Source organism: Brachyistius frenatus, unplaced genomic scaffold (genome assembly GCF_029030835.1).
Source record: "Brachyistius frenatus isolate BFR_SWC_R1_liver_20210118 unplaced genomic scaffold, ASM2903083v1 Contig_13, whole genome shotgun sequence".
NCBI lineage: Eukaryota > Metazoa > Chordata > Actinopteri > Embiotocidae > Brachyistius > Brachyistius frenatus.
In genome coordinates, this window is record NW_027210612.1 from 5,010,174 (window position 1) to 5,030,138 (window position 19,965).

The 19,965-nt window shown below is 38.9% G+C and overlaps 1 protein-coding gene across 3 annotated transcripts in view; it reads right to left on the reverse strand.

Moving 5' to 3' along the window:
* The window catches only part of grid1a (glutamate receptor, ionotropic, delta 1a), a 221,067-nt gene that overhangs the window by 17,594 nt on the left and 183,508 nt on the right, over window positions 1-19,965 (reverse strand). For all 3 annotated transcript variants that reach the window (XM_069692942.1, XM_069692941.1, XM_069692943.1), the window contains exons 7-11: window positions 16,724-16,885; window positions 15,420-15,539; window positions 3,648-3,749; window positions 1,992-2,189; window positions 761-1,091 (exon numbers count right to left, since the gene is read on the reverse strand). In XM_069692942.1, the coding sequence (XP_069549043.1) occupies window positions 761-1,091; window positions 1,992-2,189; window positions 3,648-3,749; window positions 15,420-15,539; window positions 16,724-16,885 (913 nt within the window). The remainder of the gene's footprint in view (window positions 1-760; window positions 1,092-1,991; window positions 2,190-3,647; window positions 3,750-15,419; window positions 15,540-16,723; window positions 16,886-19,965) is intronic.

The following is a 19,965-nucleotide window of genomic DNA, read 5'->3' on the forward strand; positions in this document are numbered from 1 at the left end:
GGCACACCATGCTTCAGCAGTCAGATCCATATCAAAGCGACCTACGTCATCCCCACAAAAAAAAGCAATATACTTGACTGAAACAAAAAGTGGCAACGTTGGAATATGAGCCAGATTTGAGAAGGGGAAAAAAAGGCACAGAAAAGACATGAATTTAGCTTCTCTTGAAAATATAGTGGGTGTTGGGTTAAAAAAAAGGCTCAAAGGCAGTGTGCCAGACTTTGATAGATGCAGTTCAGGCTATAACATCAGTTGCTGAAGTAGTCATTTATCCAAAATGGACATACCTGGATCTCCACCAGACATAAAGATGGGATATTCTCCTTGAGAAGGGCACCTTTAGAAAATGCTAAGGTATGCGTTGTCCCTCAAACTACTGAATCAGCATGTGCTGTTTAGTGACATCCACATGTGTGTTTCAATAGATTGGAATTTTTTATTTTTATCTTTAGTCTTTAACTTCTGGATTAGGTTTAAATGTTTCTTCTTCACTTTTTGTTCTGCTTCATTTCAGGTTTCACGTTAAGAACTGCATGACTGGTGCTTAGTATCCAATGACACCGCAGACAAAAAGCAGACAGGTTTTTACTCGGTGACAATGGTTCTATCAATGAACACACCTTTAAAAATAGTAAAGTAGAGACAGATTGGAGAGTGATTCGTTAGATTTAAAACCTTCCTAGGCGTGGCTATCCAATACACGATTTGTAATGGCTGTCCTTGCATGTTGGCATTGTGAATCCCAAACTCTGTCACCCACCTTGTTGCACAAAAGCACCGTAGACAATCCAGATAGCGCTCTGAAGTGAGGTGGAGACAGAAGGTGGTGGGTGGCCTCCTGTATTGCTGTGGCAGCGCACGGCCTGGATACGCCTTAGCAAGAAGATCATGATGCCCACCACAGGGATGGCTGCGGCAATGCATGCCCACACTGCCAGGTCAAATGGTGCCAGTAAAGAAAAAATGTTGATCTTTTCCTCTGACTTGTGCATCAGGATTCCCACTGAATAGTCCAGGTAGCGCTTGCTGAAGTCGACCACACTCTCGCGCTCCGGCGTGATGGTGATGGCTGATATGGCCAAGTCAGCTCGCTGTGAATAGAGTCACATGTTACCATTTTAGTAACTTTATAACATTTCTTTTTAAATCAATATAATATGTTGTCACACATCTGAAGAGAAATATATGGTCAATGTCTCCTCACCAGTTAGAAGTTTGTGTTGTTTTTTTGTGGCTGTAACAAGATATTAAAACCCTGTGGCTGAATTTTAAAATTGAGTCTTAGCTCCCATCAGGTACATCACACTTATAACAACAACTTTGCTTTTTTTAATTCACAACTGTATTATGATACTCCGTTCTACATTGAAAAATACAATCAGCAATCATCTACATTTGTAACAGTTGGGCTGAGGAAACACTATTCATGTGTTTTATCAAGTCTGTTTTTTTCTAAACAAAAAGCATCAGATTTATCACATCGGTTTTGATTGTTGAATTTAACATCACATTGTTCACAATGTCATTGTTTAATCACAGCTCGAGCTAATAATTAATAATATTAAAATCTTAGGGAAAGAATGCATATGACCTGCAGAAATAATCTAGTCTAAAATTGTCAACCGTAATATTATATATTGTTTTTTTGTCAAGTAGCTGCTGTACCTCTCAAAGATGTAGTATATAAAGCCATTTATTTCAGCACTATGAAATGGAAAACCTGTTAACTTTATCCTCTACTTTGCCAAGCATCCCTTCAAACAGCAGAAATCTGAGCCACTTCTATCAAACTGTGATGCTATCCACTGGAAAAAAAAAACTGATTTGCAGATAGAGGTTGTTGGCCGGTGCAATGTTTGATCTTTCCACTTTACTCAGGCTTATAATTAAACCCCCATTTCAAAACAAGACAATATGGTCTGACTCCACAGTGAAAAAAAAATTTGGTTTGCAATCTGGCCATTGATTGAATAAAAAGAAAACACGCCAACCTTGCCAATGAGTTCTCCAATCATGCCATTCCAGGATCCATTAGGGAGTGCTGAGCCATACTTCCCATCTCCGACTTGGTAGATGTCATACTTGAAGCCCAGGATCTTGGCGAGTGCGTCCAGCACATCAATTGAGAAACCCTTGTATCTCTTAGGTTGGCCCAGAATGTTTTCTGCCACCATCACAAAAGGCTCTTCCTGTTTAAAATAATAATGTTAAAAATGGTTAAATTGATTTTCAGATAACTCACATAATGATAATGCTGAGAAATGTGTGTGGATTTTATCTGTGCGGTCGTGATTGAGACTCAAACTTTGAAAAGAGAAGCGTAAGTGTGTATTTAATCACCGGCATGTCATTTATCAAGATGCACCAAACTCTCCTCAGGGCCAGATTGGCAACTGAAGCGAGGACACATTCAGTCATCTTAAGAATGGTGGGGTGACACCTTTATGAAGAGCTTCTAGGTGATCTAAGTTAAACTTCATCTTAATAAAATAGTTTCCGTAGCAACTGTTGACCCAAAACACATGGTGCCCTGGCAAGTGTTATGGTTCATCAACGTGGAAATTGCCATTTCAAATTTATTGCACCGACCCATGGTTCTTCTTTATGGTTTGGAAGTGACAGGGCAGAATTACATGGGTGAAGGTGAAGTAAAGTGAGCTGAGAAAGCTAGGGGAGAGCGACAGGGAAGAGAGGAGGGTAGTTAAAGTGGGCAGGGGCAAATGACTTGATTAAGTGACACTGCCAGGAAAGGGCTGAGCAGAACTTATGTGAATAAATATGGTGCAGGTAAATCATGTGTGAAGAAGAGGAAAAACGGGGAGGGGGGAGAAGTGACTGAGGGTAAGGACGAGGGTAGAAGAGACTTCACTGGAATAGATACAGTTAGTTTAAGAATAGCTGCTGCAGTGTAGCAGTGATTTTTAATGGCGTTGGTCTAGAAGAAGACCTAATATTCTTGTTTCCTGTGTGTGTAGGTGTGAAGTGTCCTCTGTCACAATGTTCATCTTAATATTTTGAGTAGAACTACTAAAAAATGTCAATGTACTTCCTTCTAAACCACTGATAATTTTCAAATCCTGAGTTAAGAGGTAAGTCTTGGTATAGGACTTTTTCATTGACCTTGTCTGAGTTTCACTCTTGAGTTGAACTTGTCTGTGTTTATTCTTAGACTGAGGTGTCTTTAACAGCCCGGTCATTATTTATGAGCACTAGGGCTGGGCAGTAGCATTGTATTGTATTCTGCTTTATCATTTAAAAAAAATTCTGTTGTTCAAATGAAAGATTTCAGGCAAACTTTAAGCAAAACTTAAGCCCTTATCTTCCCTGGAAAGTAAAACTCTTATTGTGAAACATCAGCAGTATCATTAACAGCAGCTTAACACTGAGAAACCAAGGTAATGCAGAATTAATTACAGTGAAATTAGCCTATGAAAACAATAATATTATGTCTGTTAAAATAAATGGTTCACATGTGAAATACAAACTGTTTCAGTGTTTATTTTAGTTCTTAATCTCTTAATCTCTTGGTGAAAAACACAATCTCATAAATGTGTTGATGTGTTTTTACTGTTGTATTTGATTTTGTACTCAGATATTTGCTTACTCAGGCCAAGTGTTAATAGATTTAGTTTACTCCCACAACTTACCAGTAACGTTACAATCTTGAGCGTTACTCCCTGCATACCGCTCTCTATCCGATTCTCCTTCAGGCTACCATTCAAACCGCGAGTGGAGTCCCAAGATGCAAGCTAATAGGAAGAAAGAGAAATCATATAGATGAGGAAAAGAGATAAAAAATGGAAAATCCTCTGCAGGACAAAGATGCTGAAGGTGCTATCTTGCAAAATCTATCACAGATCTAATTAAAGCATGAATACTGTGCAAGACAACAAAGTGAGAGAACAATATCTTTCTATCTGTCAGTTTGTGGCTCAGTTGGTAATGATCAGCACTGAGTCACTGATGTCTACTTTAACATCTAAACTGGTTACCAAGACAACAAGAGCTGTCCATTAGCATTCTATCTGAACCTCTATTCAACTTCCATCGCAGAATACTGACATATTTTGACACGCTTTCTAAGCAATCTTCAGCATACTTAACTTGTAATCATACAGACAGAGGTGGTGATGCAAATGAAAATGAGGAGTATGATTATGATAAGGGAGAGAAAAATAATCATACATTTAAGTATAATTTGAGCGTAATGCAAAAATTGCAGAATAACAACCAAATAGATAACATTTCAGACACAGTACATGGAGTTAGTTTCCAGAATTTAAACTACCCCTCTGCTTTAAAACTCTCATTCCACTCTGTCAACATTTTGAGTCATGTCTCAGGTTGTGAAGCTGATGTTTGTTAAATTATTAATCAGTGCTGCTAGCTGGACAAGGATTCTCAAGGATCTGACATGTCATTTGGAGTGGTCTTTGAGATTTGAGCTGACAGGACAAGAATGCTGGCCCAAGGTCAAACAACCAGCCTTCCTGGCCACAGCACACATTCAGAAACACACTGCACTCTACAACATAGAGAGACAATACTGAAAGTATGTAAAATGCCTTTTGTTTTGTTACATTACTCAAATATCGAGGTAAATCTTTGCGTTCTTATTCCAACTTTTTATGTATTACAATAACATTTTGTTACTTGCTACTTGCCTTTTCTAATCAATTCAATTTACTTAATATAACAACATATATTTCAGTCCACTCATTTATTAAATGTTTGAGATAAGTTAGTTTATCTATTTGTATGTACTTGTGTGTGTTACTGATGCCAGTCTATCTTAAGGTTGTTTTTTTCTGACGAGGACAAACTGCACACGTTTCTTATGAGGTTCCATTTGGCTACAGTTGAGACTGATGAGAAAAACAAAGTGAACAAACAAAAACCTGTGTGCCTGACTGACACCATTTGCAGAACCAAAATTAAAATTACAAACAATTATGCAATCAGGATAAAACAACAATTTCTACATATACCAAGGGCGGCAAACAAAGGCATTCAACTGTGAATGAAGCAGAAGAAGCAGGCAATCAGAGAAGTTTGCAAAAACATTCATAGACTAGTTCACGATCAGTTAAATCTTTTGTTCTGCACGAGCCATGTGATCCTACAAATACGCTTGTTTTAAGAGTACACTGCGATGCTATCTTTAGCTTTACTGCAAACTGATCAATAAAGTGAAGTGATGAAGTGAATCTTGCTTATAACCCACCAGCTTGTGTGGGTATATGTAAACAGTTTTGTGTGTGCCAATGTTATAGAGATCAGCAGTTAATTAAAATAAAAAGTAGTTATGCAGCACAGTATGTGTGCACACATCTTCGTATCTCTGATAGCTGTTTGCTGAACTGCACTTTGCTTAAAAAATGTGAAATAAATATTCTTGTGACAGCAGATCTGGAGCCATAGGTGGCTTATGAGTACAGCTTTGTCGGCATGTACTGCACAGTCTTATTGTAGTAGTGTCAACTTGTTTGTCTGTGTATGTAGATGTAGACTGATGAGCCAAAACATTACGTCCACCCCTGACTAATATGCTGTTGGTCCCTCATGTACCGGCAAACAACTCTGACTGCTGAAGCATGCACTCAAAACAAGACCTGTGAAGGTGCCCTGTGGAATCTGGCACATTAGCAGCAGATCCTTTAAGTCCTGTAAGTTGCAAGGAGTTGTTCCACGCATCCTGCAACTCCCTGTGACCAGTTCATGGTGTGTCCTCACTTGAACCACTGTTAAGAGGTAATCACCACCGCTGACTAGGAGTATAAGCTTGGTCGTTTCTGCAATGCTGACGTCTTTACACTAACATGTCCATTTGTCTCACATCCAACATGCTGAGTAAGAGAACTGATGTTATTTGCTTCAGCTGTAAGTGGTCATAATGTCTTGGCTCATCGGTGTATGTGATTGGCCGGTGTGTTTGCGTTTATGAGTGTGTGTTGGGGGCAAAATGTCAGCTTGCGTCGCTTGCTTCACAGGGGGCTATTTTCTCCATGAGCAGCTTTGTCCTCAGTGAAAAACACTGAGCAATCTCTGCTCTGTAAACTGAAGAACACTAAAGAGGAACACTTCTACTTCACAGAGCTTTGCACACCAGCATGCCACTGGGAAGGTCACAAACAATACATACAGCGGAGCCACACCGAAAGTATTTTAGTAGAGGAGGTAAAAAAAAAAACAACAACAACTAAACTCCGGAGACTCAGAATTTGCATCTTTAATACATGTTAAGATACGTCATTGTTGTTTCTTTTCATAATAATGAAAGCAGTGGTGGTAAATTAAGTCCATAACCACTTTACTCTTAAAATTGAACAAAGTCCTCATCACATTTAGCCTTTGTTGTGGCTCAAACAGGAAAAAGAGAACTGAATTGTCAAACTACCAAAATTAAGCAATATAAACTTTATAAAACAGGTTGCATTTGTTAGATTAAAATGAATGTTGAAATTCAAGCATATACCAAAGGACTTATTTGACATCAAATTTAAACTCTCAATCAATAAAACTGAGACTGGGATTTAAATAACAGGCTGTACTTAATCAATATAATATTCACTGATTTTAGAAGAATAAATCATGTTTTTTGTCATGCAATTTTAAGGCAGCTTCTTTCACTCATAGATTTAGGTGAGAACCAAGTCACATATTGCAGTGCACCAACTGTGAGATTGTGAGAAAGTGAGCTTTTTCATTCATTATGTGAGGGTCCATGCTTTGTTTTTATCCCACAATGGGACGTGGTGCTGATACGATCTTTCAATGTGCTTTTTAAAATGTCTCAATAATAATAATAACAGAGCTGCTATTTAGGGAATGGTCAAAAGGCTCAATACCTCTGAATAATCATCTGTAATGGGGCTGAGTAAATGCTAATGACCATTTGAAATCAACAATGGGATGGAAGTCAAATAGCTCAAATAACTGTCTCAATTACAGCATCCCCTAAAAGTCTTACAGGCTGCACTTGTTTCCATTTCATGGAACAATTTAAACTGCATCATTATGGACATGGAAGTATCATTTCAGCTCGTTGCAGCTATTCCGGCTCTCTTTTTGCCTGCTTCTTTGTTGCATAAGGTGCCTATATATTGACCAGCCTATCATCCAACAAGCTACTTATGGACCCCCTCTCCTTTATCTAACTCTTGGTGAGTTGTGTGAATGTGTGTGCCTGTGTGTTAAACTGCGTTAATGTATATGTCATACTGTAATTGCCTCCTTCATTTACTATTTGCATTTTTCTCAGGTGTGTCTCTGCATGTGTCCCTGAATCCATTGTTATTGTTACCAAAGTGTCTTCAAGGCCAAACATCGTAACTTCTAACAATGCAACAAAAGTCAGTTCTTGTCATGTAAGATATAAGTTATATTTCCAAGCGAGTACCACTATTTTTGGATGTGACGGCTGAAAGACACCGTGTCATGTGTCCCCGAACAACAAGGTTTGAACAAGAGTTCTGACATCAAAGCAAATACACCAAGGACAGACACCTTAGCAATGGGTGGTGAATCAGCCACCAAATACCATATAAGAACCAAGAGGAACAAGACTACAACAAACATGTCAAGGGAAATGGAAAAAGCCTCCACCAACCAGTGTTAAGTGTTACAAGTACAGCGAGAGGGTGACAAATAATGGACGAAGAACAGAGGAAGAAGAAGAACAGACTTGGAAATGGTATCTGCTTTACTCCATTGGTAACAGAACATCTAACTGTGGTTGCTGTTTTTTAGGTGGAAGTTTGGCGTGGGTATTATTCTTTTCTGTTATTGCTGTATGATTCATTATTGAATTGTGGAGATGGTGAAGCTGCAAAGTAAAGTAACCATCAATTTATATTCAGTGGAAGCATACTTTATGCAAACATTAAGTTAAACAATCTACTTTATAGTCTAGCATGATGGGGTTTGTCTTGATACCGCAAATAGTAAAGTTTTTTGTGTCAGCAAGTCTCACATGCTGTCTTCCAATTATCAAACCCCGAATTATGCAATTTATCGTTATGGTTTCTTACCAGCTTGTTATCTCATAAATTTGCAACCTGGATTGACTTAAATTGTCGTCCCTGTTGAGGGAAGACCCTTCCCTTTGGCTAGTCACTCAGTCAGTGTAAGGATAGCTCCTAGCAACTATATTTTAGTACACTGCTGCTGTGGGTTCAGACAGATGTCATGGTAATCGGATTAGCTGTATGCTGACAGCACAAATGCTATTTGCTGTTCTTTTTTTTTTTTTTTTTTTACTGAGATGATGACTTTGTGTTTGCTGCATGAGCAGTTGATAGGCTGTGGTCCAGTACCCTTCAGTGCTCAAACTCAGAGCCCAACAGAATTTAATGTGGCAACATCCTGGCAGAACCACTTGTGGCAACAGTGTCCACCCTTCCTGCTGCTCAGCAAAAGTTATGTCGATCCATGTGTGAATCCATGTGGTCATAATGTGTCTTTACCAATGCATAGAATACACTTATTTCATTATGTTCCACTTTGCCTCCCACATTCAAGAGGACAAGGCTGAAATGGTGCCGTACGTGCTATCTCTAATCACCAGAACCACATAAAAAAATAAGCCGGCCATTTGAATTAGTCAAGACAGGAGACGTCTTATCTGTCCTGATATACTCTAGTATAGATGAGCCTGCCAGACATGGCGCCAGACTATCACTCTAACCTCTAAAAAGTAACATGAGGCAGGATTCACTTTATAGGACAGAGAAATGGAATAAAGGGGAAAGGCAATGAATAAAAAGGAAAAAGAAACAAGGAAAGATGAAATTGTATTCCTCTGCCAAATAGATCAAAATCAATAAGAAACATATCAGGAAAATGAAAGCTTCCAATGATCACATTTTCCCCTGTTTTCCTTCATTCCTGCATTTATTTACTGAATGTCTTTCATGTAAGTAGTTTTCAAATATACACTAATGTGTTATCTTGTCATAGTATCAGTAGTTAGATCAGTGCAGTATAGAAATAGAGTTATCTTTAATCCTCACTGTTTTTGCATTTTTTTTTCCCCTTGAAGAAAGACGGAGTTTTGCACACAGTGTAAGTTTCAAAGATAATGCCAGACTGAAATGCAAAAGTTATCCTAAAAAAGTGAAGACCTGATTCTGTTTCCAACTCATCATTTTTACTTCTGACCTGAAACTTTTTATTTTGTATTTTTTTGCCAGACCTTGTGAAGTGAGAGCAACAAAGAGCAGGTACCTTAGATCATGTTGTGCATTTGAAATCAAATATGTGGCTGTAAGGTTGGTGACATTGGTTCTGTATTATTTTCATGATGGATTGGAACACATGAGAGAGAATACATTAAGGGATGTAGAGAAATATCATCCTCTTCTCATCTAACTATTTGAGACTCTCAAGCGGGTTTACTTTTGCCAGTGCAGAATAGCACTAAGAGCCACTATAAATGGGTATGGACAGTTTAATGCTTTGTTTTTTAATTCAGACGCTTGTGAGAAAAGGCAATTTTCAAACGGTAGCAGTTAAACATATTACAGAATTAGATTATAATGCTGCTGTGATCTACTTATAAATGCAGATACAACTTGGCAGATTGAATACTGTGTTCCACAATGCTAAATTGGATATGGTTAAAAGAGCTTTAAGTAATTTGTTAATTTTAGTGATGTCAATTGCTCCACTGAGGAATTCGATAATCAACAGGTATCTGGCACTGCTCACAGTGGCATGCAATGGATTTTAATATAAAAGCCTAATTATCACTTCAGAGATGGGTAATTATCTAATGAGAGCACAGACCCAGCAAAAATAATTGATGAAATGTTACCAGTACTGTATTATGGTGCAAAATATGCAACCTAATAATGTTTCAAATATATTCATGGTAATACTGTTTTTATGTTTTTGGGGCTCGTGAAATGTTACTGGCTCATAGCACTGCCCTTAATCCACCAGTGGGTGAAAATCCAGGCAGGTAGAAGAGGTTTCAAAAACACTGTAGGAGTAGGAAAAGTGAGTTTCAAAAAGCTAAACATCTCAGTGACTGGCAAATTAATCGCTGGATCAACAGCCCCATCAACCCTCTGCAGATCTATTATTGGCAAGAGAGAAGTGCCATTTAGAAACTATTTAAAGATGCTGTAAAGCAAATTCCATGATTTACTTCTCAGTACATTATATACGTGTGAAATGAGTCACTGAAAGCATGTGCAAAGCTAGAAAACGTTGTCGCACTGAAATGTTGAGTTAGACCGTTAAACAGACGTTAGACCCGTTTTCAGCTCAGGTTTTGTTTAGGCGGAGCTAAAACCTAACCTATCTACCTCACAACTACCTATCTACGTCAGATCACAGCCGGTTTATATAACCTTCTGCATGGCTCCTCCTCTCACGCGGTGAAACGCTATAAAAGCCTGGAGCTCATTTGCATAAGAGGCCATTCCACTCGACTTCAGTTGCTACTCCTGCCGTAGTCAGATTGTTATTGTACATCAGCTCGCTGCTGCAGGATGTCTCCCGGTGTAACGTTACAATCAGCGACCCTCTCGGTTACATGTACCGGTACCGGTCCGGATAAACGAGCCCAACTACATGTGCAGGAGGCTGCAGAGAGCAGGTGGAGGTGGAGGTGGAGGTGGAGGGACATCAGTGAAAGAGAAAGACTGTCGGCTCGACCTGAGCAGGTTCAAAGTTTGAATTGATGTGACGTAATGAATTGATATGATGTAATGAATTGACATGTGATATAATGCAGCGTTGTGCATGTTGCAGTCGTTACAGAACTAAATCAACTCCTCCGCTCTTATTATCTCCAGTATTGTAATTTAGGTGCGTTAGAAGTAGTTGGAGACTCACTGTCTGCTGTCTCTGGTGTCCAGTTTTACTCCTGTGTTACAGCTCAGGGGGACGAGCTGGATTTGATTGCATCTGTATGTTTCACTCATTGGACAAATAAATTCTGATTCTATTCTGTTTTCACAAAGCAGGCTGCCCCATCCACCAGAGAGACAGAGTGCCAGTGTGACATCATGCATAAAGTCACCCAAGAGGTTGGATGTCAGTTGGGAAAAGAACTGCAGCCACAGGACTGTCATACAGAACACTGAAGACCTTCCAGCGAGTGGACGGAGCTTCAGCTCCTTCAGGCGACACGCCTCCCCAGTCTCAGAGCAGAGAAGACTGATGATTTTCTCACTATTTCAAAGCCTAATTTAACATACTTGTCGGTGTTTTTTTTTTTTCATTCAAATTTGGATGGGCAGTTAACAGCCCATACTTCTGTGGTGTGATGAACTTAAAACTCATTTTCATTTCTACTTTACAGCATCTTTAATGTCTTTTCTGCTTCAGGAGTTAGTGAGAAATAGGGTTGAGGAGTATGATGAATACATCAGCTATCAACTACCTTTCCACATGCAATGTGGCACATTAGAGCTCAGGTGACCCCCTACATACCCTTAATCAACATCAGCAATCGCCAGCTGAAGGGTGACGATGGCCAATCGGAAAATTGTTGTCCTTTCATCTGAACTTAGTGGCTGATGCAACAAAGTGTCGGGACACTTGTCTCTTCCTTGGCATCACAGGACCAAATGTGAGCTGGCTCCGGTCATCGCTGAGCTGACAGATTTGGCTCGGTTTTGAGGGTATGGATTTAGTCTGCTTTAAGGATAAGAATCAGCTCCCGTTAGAGGCACTTGGGCTAGTTTTGAGCCAGTGTTGGCAAACAGAGTTGGATACATGCCCTTGTTCTGATTTTGGTGTTATTCTTTAAATCTGGCAAGGATCTAGCGACCAGATGTTCCAGACAGAGGCTGCTGATGACAAAGCCATTATAGCTACCTGGGAGAAGATATAATCTTGTAATAAGCAACTGAAATCGAAATAAAAGCTATTACGGTATTGTAACTAACAATACAGAAAATATCTTTCAAATTTTAAACCTGATTTCTAAGGTTAATGGAATAGTAACATTTCTCAGGCAGCCACACTATACATCATTTCCAGCACAGTTTAGGCTCTCTAGAAATGACACGAGTGGTACTTTTTGTACAGACATTACGCCTAGAAAATTGGATGATGACAATTTGCAGCGGCCCCTTTGAGAGAATGCACACCATCAAACAGACATACAGTATTAAGGTGATATTAATAGTGTAAAAATGTGATTTTGAAAAATACAACAAACTGTTATTGTGGACACGTGAGAAGTAACTACTGCATGATGCATGCAAGAACTAGGAGGAACAAGTACACTGAAATGAATTGACTTTTCCCTATGAGAGCTTCGAGTAAGCTGGAAGTCATTAGCAATATCTGCTTAGAGACGAGCTGACACATCAATAAGAGCAGAGTGGGAAACCAAAAAAACAACAACAACAGCATCGATCACTCTGCATCAGCACTGGATGGTGGGGAAAACTCACAGTAGCCATCCAGGAAATAGTATTTCAGTCTTCATTACAGTTTCTAACCAGAGAGACGCCTCATCTAAGAGCCATCAGGCTGGGAAGAAAATGGACTGAATGCAGATAAATGATGATGGAGAGGGAGGAAACCGGGGCTGAGAAATGAGGAGAAACAGGTTACAGAAGAAGGGAAGAAGTGACCAGAGAGGGGAGGATGAGGAGGATAGGAGACAAGAAGCAAAGTTAAAAGAGAGGAAAAAAGGGATAAAATGAGGATGGCTCTGAGAGGCGGATATGGGTCGACAGGTGGAGCACAACATGGAATCACTGTTACACTCTGCTCCAAAGAACACAGAAACATGGCATTATACCGCAGAGAAAATGATCTAATGGACAGGTATTTTTCAGTGGTAGTCATCAGTTTTACACAATACCAGGCAAGAAACATGCTGAACGTATACATAAATAACCTATTACAGAGGTGAATATATGTCTGTTTTCTCCCAGTAACTGGTTCTGACGCACAGACATGCTAGATAATGAACAACAGTACTGAATGCATTTGACATCCCATTATCTGGCCTTGCTGTCCCCTTCTGCCTCTAATGATTTTGAGATACAAGTGCCCACATGTTAGTGTGCTCCCTGGCCTCTTTGTGTCTGACATCCCAAACTGTGGACACAATACATGTTTATTTTCTATTTGTGAAACACACTGTTTGAGTTGTGTATTAATGTGTGACTCTGTTGATGGACCTGAATGTGTATGTACAATATGTTCTTCTGTGTGTGTGTGTGTGTGTGTGTGTGTGTGTGTGTGTGTGTGTGTGTGTGTGTGTGTGTGTGTGTGTGTGTGTGTGTGTGTGTGTGTGTGTGTGTGTGTGTGTGTCCTTCGAGCTAATGCTATTGGCCACATTATGATGAATTGGCTTCATGATTTCAGTTAAGCTGAGTGGTGATTAAATCTTCATTACTGCTTCTGGTCAGTCCTGCTCTACATAGATTGCCAAGAAACTCAATTCTTCTTCATTCTGCAAGAGGTCCCTGACTGAATCAGGACAAACAACGACAAACAAATTACAGCTCAAAGAGGGGCACGCAAATACTGCTCTCAAGCTCTCACTTAAACTCTACGACACTCAAAGATCAAACATGTTTCGCAGTAAAGAGACCGCAATCTGCTCACGGAGCTGGCTTGTCAAACATGTAAATGTCTGTGCTCATCACATAACCACAGATCAAACATGTAAAGTGTAAGTACTGTGGGTTTTTTTCTCGCTAAAATAAACCCTAATACACAAACATAGCTTGTTTGTGAGTACAGGTGGCATGAAGCGCACATTTTATTTATTTGAACTCTTTGGTTATGGCAGGCCAACATGGTTTGTGTGATGAAATGCAAGATTAAAGCAGAATATCTGTTTAAATTGGGCGCTCCAGTAGATGGCACCCGTATACCTGACACCTCACTGACAAATGTTAAGCCCTGTGACCACAGTTAAGGAATCAGACTACAGCTGATTTTCTATCTTACCAGTACGTTAATTGAATTCACAAGACACCAGCAGAGGGTCCATGGGATAATGAGAAAATATTTAATGTCACTTGTATTCCTCTTCTCGCATAGTAAATAGTCATAGTGGGAAAAGTCAAAGGAAAGCCCGCTTCACCAGATATTTCACAGTACCTGCCATTCCATGAACACCTACAGAAAGGACATTTTTGTAAGACCTTAAAATTGTATCTACTGAGAAAAAGCTTCTAAAGTGGACATCTATATAGATCAAGAATATAATTTAAAACTCTCGATGACTTACAAAGCTCTTAATGACCAGGCTCCATCATATCTTAGAGATCTTATAGAACCATATAATCCTAGCAGAGCACTTCGCTCTCAGTACGCTGGTCTACTTGTGGTTCCTAGAGTTTACAGAAGTAGAATGGGAGGCAGAGCCTTCAGTTTTCAGGCTCCTCTCCTGTGGAACCAGCTCCCAGTTTGTGTTCGAGGGGCAGAAACCCTCTCTAGCTTTAAGATTAGACTCAAAACGTTCCTTTTTGATAAAGCTTATAGTTTGGTCTGGCTCAGGTAGACCTGAACCAACCCTTAGTTATGCTGTTATAGGCCGACGCTGCTGGGGGACTTCGTTACATGCTGAGCTTCTTTTCTTTCCTCCTACTCTTTAACTGACTTATACCTCACCATCCTTTTCTCTCCCATAGCTTTTTCTTATTGTCTGTTGTCTCCATTCAGTTCCCTCGCTCGCGTAGTTTCTCTTCTTTCTTTTGCAGATGTCCCGTCATGGAGCTGTATGTCTCTGCCTTGCGCTTGTCGTCTCCACCAACAGTTCTTCTCTTCTATCTCTATGCTGTCCTTTTCTCTCTCTGCTCTCCTCTCACCCCAATCGGTGGAGGCAGATGGCCGCCCACCTCTGAGCCTGGTTCTGTCGGAGGTTTCTTCCTGTTAAGAGGGAGTTTTTCCTTCCCTCTGTTGGAGGTTTTTCTCCCTTAAAGAGGAGTTTTTTCCCTCCTAGCTTATGTGGGAATTGTTGAATTGTTGGGTTTCTCTATATTATTGTAAAGTCTTGCTGTAAGGACTTTAATGTGTTAAGTGCCATGAAATAACCCATGTTGTGATTTGGCGCTATATAAATAAAATTGAATTGAATTGAATATAGGAACTTTAATTGTCTTCTCTGCTGCCTTATGCATATAACTTGGACATGCCACCGTTGTCAAATGAAAAAGGTACAGCACCCCACAGTGAAATAGATTAATAGATTCATTTAGTGCACAGCAACATGATTATTTCTGTCAGCCTGAGTGGAGAGAAAAAAATGGACCACTACAAGCATTATTGAATCTCTGAGCGGCGTTAAAGTAAAAAAAATAAAAATAATAATACATTTTTCAAAAGATAAGTCATTTGCATTTAAATTTCATTTAACACCATAAAATCTGGCCTAAAACATTCAAATATTTAAGTTAGTTTCTCATGAGGTGTCCTGACCAGACAAGTGAACTCACCCGTTTCACGTCCTTCCCAAATGTCTCACTGTAGCTGGTCCCAAGAATCTCAAACTGTACATGAGAATTGGAGCCTTCAGCGCGGAAGTCCATCAGTCCTGTCAGGCCACTGATCCGTCCCTGTAGCAACAATAGCAGAATATAGTTGCTGTTTGAGACATCACGACACAGGAGTGGAAGAGGCCATGGTGACTTAGAATTTTATTTGTGTGTGTGCGCCTGTTCTGTTTGTGTAGGCAAAGAAAATTAGCACACAATTAGTCTAATACAAATGCTAATCCTTTTAACACATTATATTTTTCATCAAAATGTTAAAAAAATTTAAATGTTAAAATAAATAAAAAATAAAGTATAAAAACGTTTTTATAAAGTATATATAAGTATAAATATTTTATATAATATATAGAAAGCACAGCATGTATGGGAAGAAATTTTAACAACAAAAAACAGAGTTGTAGTTTTGGTAGCATTGTACAGAATTGTGATGTTTTACAGTAATTATTAAAGGGAGCATTTCAATGTTGTTTATCATCCATCATACCGTAAAATGTATGTAAATTATCCCTTTAATTGTACACTCACAACCCTGACCATATATGTAGCTCATTGGGATAGTATGACGTTATTACAGAGATTTTTGATTTGAAGGTTTTGCTGTTAAAGTAAAATCACTTTTCATGAATAATTCTGATACATTTCTGAAAGTTTGACATTTGGTTTGAATGATGCAAACAACACCATAGGATGAAACACCATGAGCACTACTGCGTCATTGTTTCTTCATGCCCGACTTGGTCCTCTTGTGTTCCACTTGAGATTAAACCAGCACAACTCTTTGCAAGAATGAAAAAATATATTATCAGAATAAAATGCATTACATCAAGCTACTTTGTAGTATCTGAGGCCTTATTTCAATGTACAAACTGAGAGGGTTACACAAGCAAACAGAGCTCAGTCAGCCACAAATCCATTTCAACATCAAACATGGAGATCACATTTATTAATCAGCTTCCTTGAAGGCATTTAGAAAATAAGTGAATCTGAATGTGAGTCTCCGGCAGGGTTCATAGTGTAATGCACTTTCAGTTTACATTGAAGAGTGTTTTGACTGTATAAATCCCCTACTTATACTTGCTAGTGCTTCTCATAAAAAAATTGTATGCACATTTTCTGTATGTAACTACTGATATAATCATCCATGACAGAATATTGCTGAAACTATCATTTAGCATTTTCTACAAAATAGCAAATACAAACCAGAAGCTAAATTCAACAAGAAAATTGGTAACTTCAAACTGGACTACCTTTTGGATCGTGTCCAGCATAGACCAGCCTCCATTCCACGGCTTGGTGGACTTCCTCATGCAGTTAAGGCTGGCCATACTGTGCCACTTCCTGTCCTCCAGTTTCCTATAGAAGGCGTTGGCCAGCATCAAAACACTGTCATATAGGTAGAGGTTGGACACCTGATAGGTAGGGGGAAAAAAACATGCAATTTTAAGAAGTGTATTCTTGTATTTTCTGAGGTCTGCATTGCAACTCTGAACAGCACACAAACTCTGGATACAACAAATAAAAAGACAAATATATGTTTTCAGGGCTTAACGAAATATCAATTGGCCCCCATTGGGAACCCTTGTGAGTGACGCAGTGACACAACTGTACTTGTTTTCAGTCTTGCTGCAGTTTGTAAGGTTGGATTCTGAAAAAAAGAGTCTGACAGATGAATAAAATCTTCCTGCTTGAAAAGAGAATGGAGGTTACAGCTGGTAGGAAGATTTTTGTTTTCCCAACAATGTCATGGCTACTTTTCGGTTATGACAGTCTTGACTGTCCACATTAATATTTGCATGAGAGTTTCTGATCAAACACCTAGGTTGATTTGCTGAATAATGATGTGATATGACTACATGCAGCTGGTGGAATTATTTACTTGACACAACACTGGCAAAAGACAAAGGTGACAATAGCACTGTGGTGTGATATGAAAAGAACAATTATTTCTGGTTCAACAATCTTGTCTAATGAATTTCAGAACTGCCATCAGTCCAACTGTCTCCCCTTCAACTGTAGCACACCCTGTTAAGAATCATGTCTGCTGCCTCCTGTCCATGTGTGACAGGAAATTTGATTGGTCCTTGAGGTCAAAGTCAAGTCAAATACTCGCACAGCAGAATATTCGTAGAAGCGATACAAGCTACCACTCCAGGCATTCAGTTAATGACATGTTTAGACATCATTTCAAGCCTCACAGTGTTAAGATATCCTACAAGTCAACTACACATGCCTCAAGGTCGCTGAGTCTGAAGCAAAGCCCAGGTGAAATGCAACTTGGTACTGTACATAGGGTCAGGATTTCTGAGGTTACAACACAGCTGTCGGGTTGTGAACGTGATTAGAACAGGAATGCACTGCAGTCAACACAGCGTTTAACTATTCTGATGAATGCCTAAACTGCCATTACCCCATGCTTAACCCTCTTTCATTTAAATTATTGAGGACTATGGGTGCACACACCACATGGTTTTGCCATCTGTCTGGAGTATGGATAAAAAGCAATTTGAACATTTCAAAGGAGCAGCAGGGAGCACAGCCATTGCACTCCAGATGGATTGAGGAAAAGAAAAGTCTGAGAGGTGTAAGGAGATGATCTTAGGTCTCTGTAGAAAGTAAGTGCCAAGGTGAACAAGGTTTCGCTGAAAAACCAAAGAGGAGAATGACATTGTGTTGGAGAGATAACTGAGTTGTACGGCATATTTTCTTTACTGACCCTCTTTGTCATTGACTGAATTTATCTTATGTTGATTTCCTGGTTGATAAAGCCTTTGCACACATCCTAGATAGCAGTATTTGGTTTAGAGCATGTAGTACTTTCTACAACAAAAGTCTTTGTTAAGCCTGTGGTATTTCAGTAGTTTATTAACAAGTAATATATGGATTTTAGTTTATCTACAATTTGGGTGTATTCATATTTTTAAGATGATTTGCATGTCAATAAAAAAAGAAAAAAAAAGAAGAAGCTTTCCATTCATTTAAAACAATAATTTACTCTGTTCTGCCAATTATTCCCTGGACACAGTGGGCTGCAGTCATTTATATTCATGGTCATTCATGTCCATCATACTTGTCTTACCTAGGGAGTGCAATATGAATTCAGTAGCATACATAATCAGTTCATATTTGTATTCATGTGGCACTTGTCAGATGCTTGCCTGTACTGTCCCACACTATGGCTGCATGCTTATGTTGTACAGTCACAACTAAAAGTGTGAAGAATGCATCAAATTAAGCAGCAATCACGCTCACAACCCCTTAAAGCATTTGTGCTATCTGCAACACAATTGTTGTTTTTGTGTTCCCCTGAAAGTGGATGAAATATGCTCGATTCTCCTGAAACACAAAGTTACTGCCCTAAAAATACTCACAGCAACAGGGATTAAAAGTAAGAAAGAAAAACACAACCTTGCCACTATTCAAACACTCGGTACGGTTTCATCCATCATGCTGGTTCTATGTTGTGCATAACCCATCCTCAAAGCTCAGAGTCTGAACCTGAAAGTAACTTATGCTGGTGAATATGTGATTGTTTGGAACATACTGACAATTTCAACGGACAATGGAAACTTCACAGTTGAGATTTTGCATTAGATGTTTTGCTGTTTTTTACTGATAAAAAACAAAAACAAAAACAAAAACAAAAAACTGCCACTAGAATCCATTGTAACTGACTGAATTCAAACTGACTGTATGTAGTAAAACAACCTTATACAGCTGCCTTTCAAGCCAACGACAAGCAACCATTTGAATTCACACAGAGTATCAGTATAATTATGAAATACTTTGGATTTTAAATAATTTTCATCTCAATCATGTATCCTGATGCCATTTCTATTATCTGTTCTCAGAACATGTTGCATTCCTCTATGTCACAATATATTCTGCTTCTTTCATGTTTTAGTGCTATAGTTTAATGATTAAAGTGCTACACTTTTCTTAAAATGTCATTAATTTCTGATGAGTTCTCCTGGTTGGCTTGTTATACAAATCTTTAGGAAGGGAGCCTTTTTGATGCAGATTTTATTGATACTGTGCAGGAAGGAAAGGTTATTGTTTGCAATGTAACCTTACAAAACATGTAATACGGTTGTGACATTATGCTTCTCTCCCAATTGGATACTATCACATGTCAGTAGTTTTATTTTAACCCTTTAGCACTCTCTTAAGGCCTTGCAAATAAAAAACCCATCATTGGGAACACCACTTACCAATATGGCCTTCTTCCTGTTAGTTAAATAAATTACTGTTATAATGAAATAAATCAAATGCTCAAATCAATATCAATCAAATCAGTAAATTATTACCACTGGAGCTTTGATTCTTAAGCACGAGGCTCATCACGAGCTGGAAGTGTTGCTTCCAGTGAATAGACAATCAGAAAACAACACTGTATTGATTCAGGAATCACACATTGATTTAAAAATGGTAAAATAAAGAATCCCAATACTTAAATGAGTTGATATTTTGCACCCATCCTAATATGAAAAAC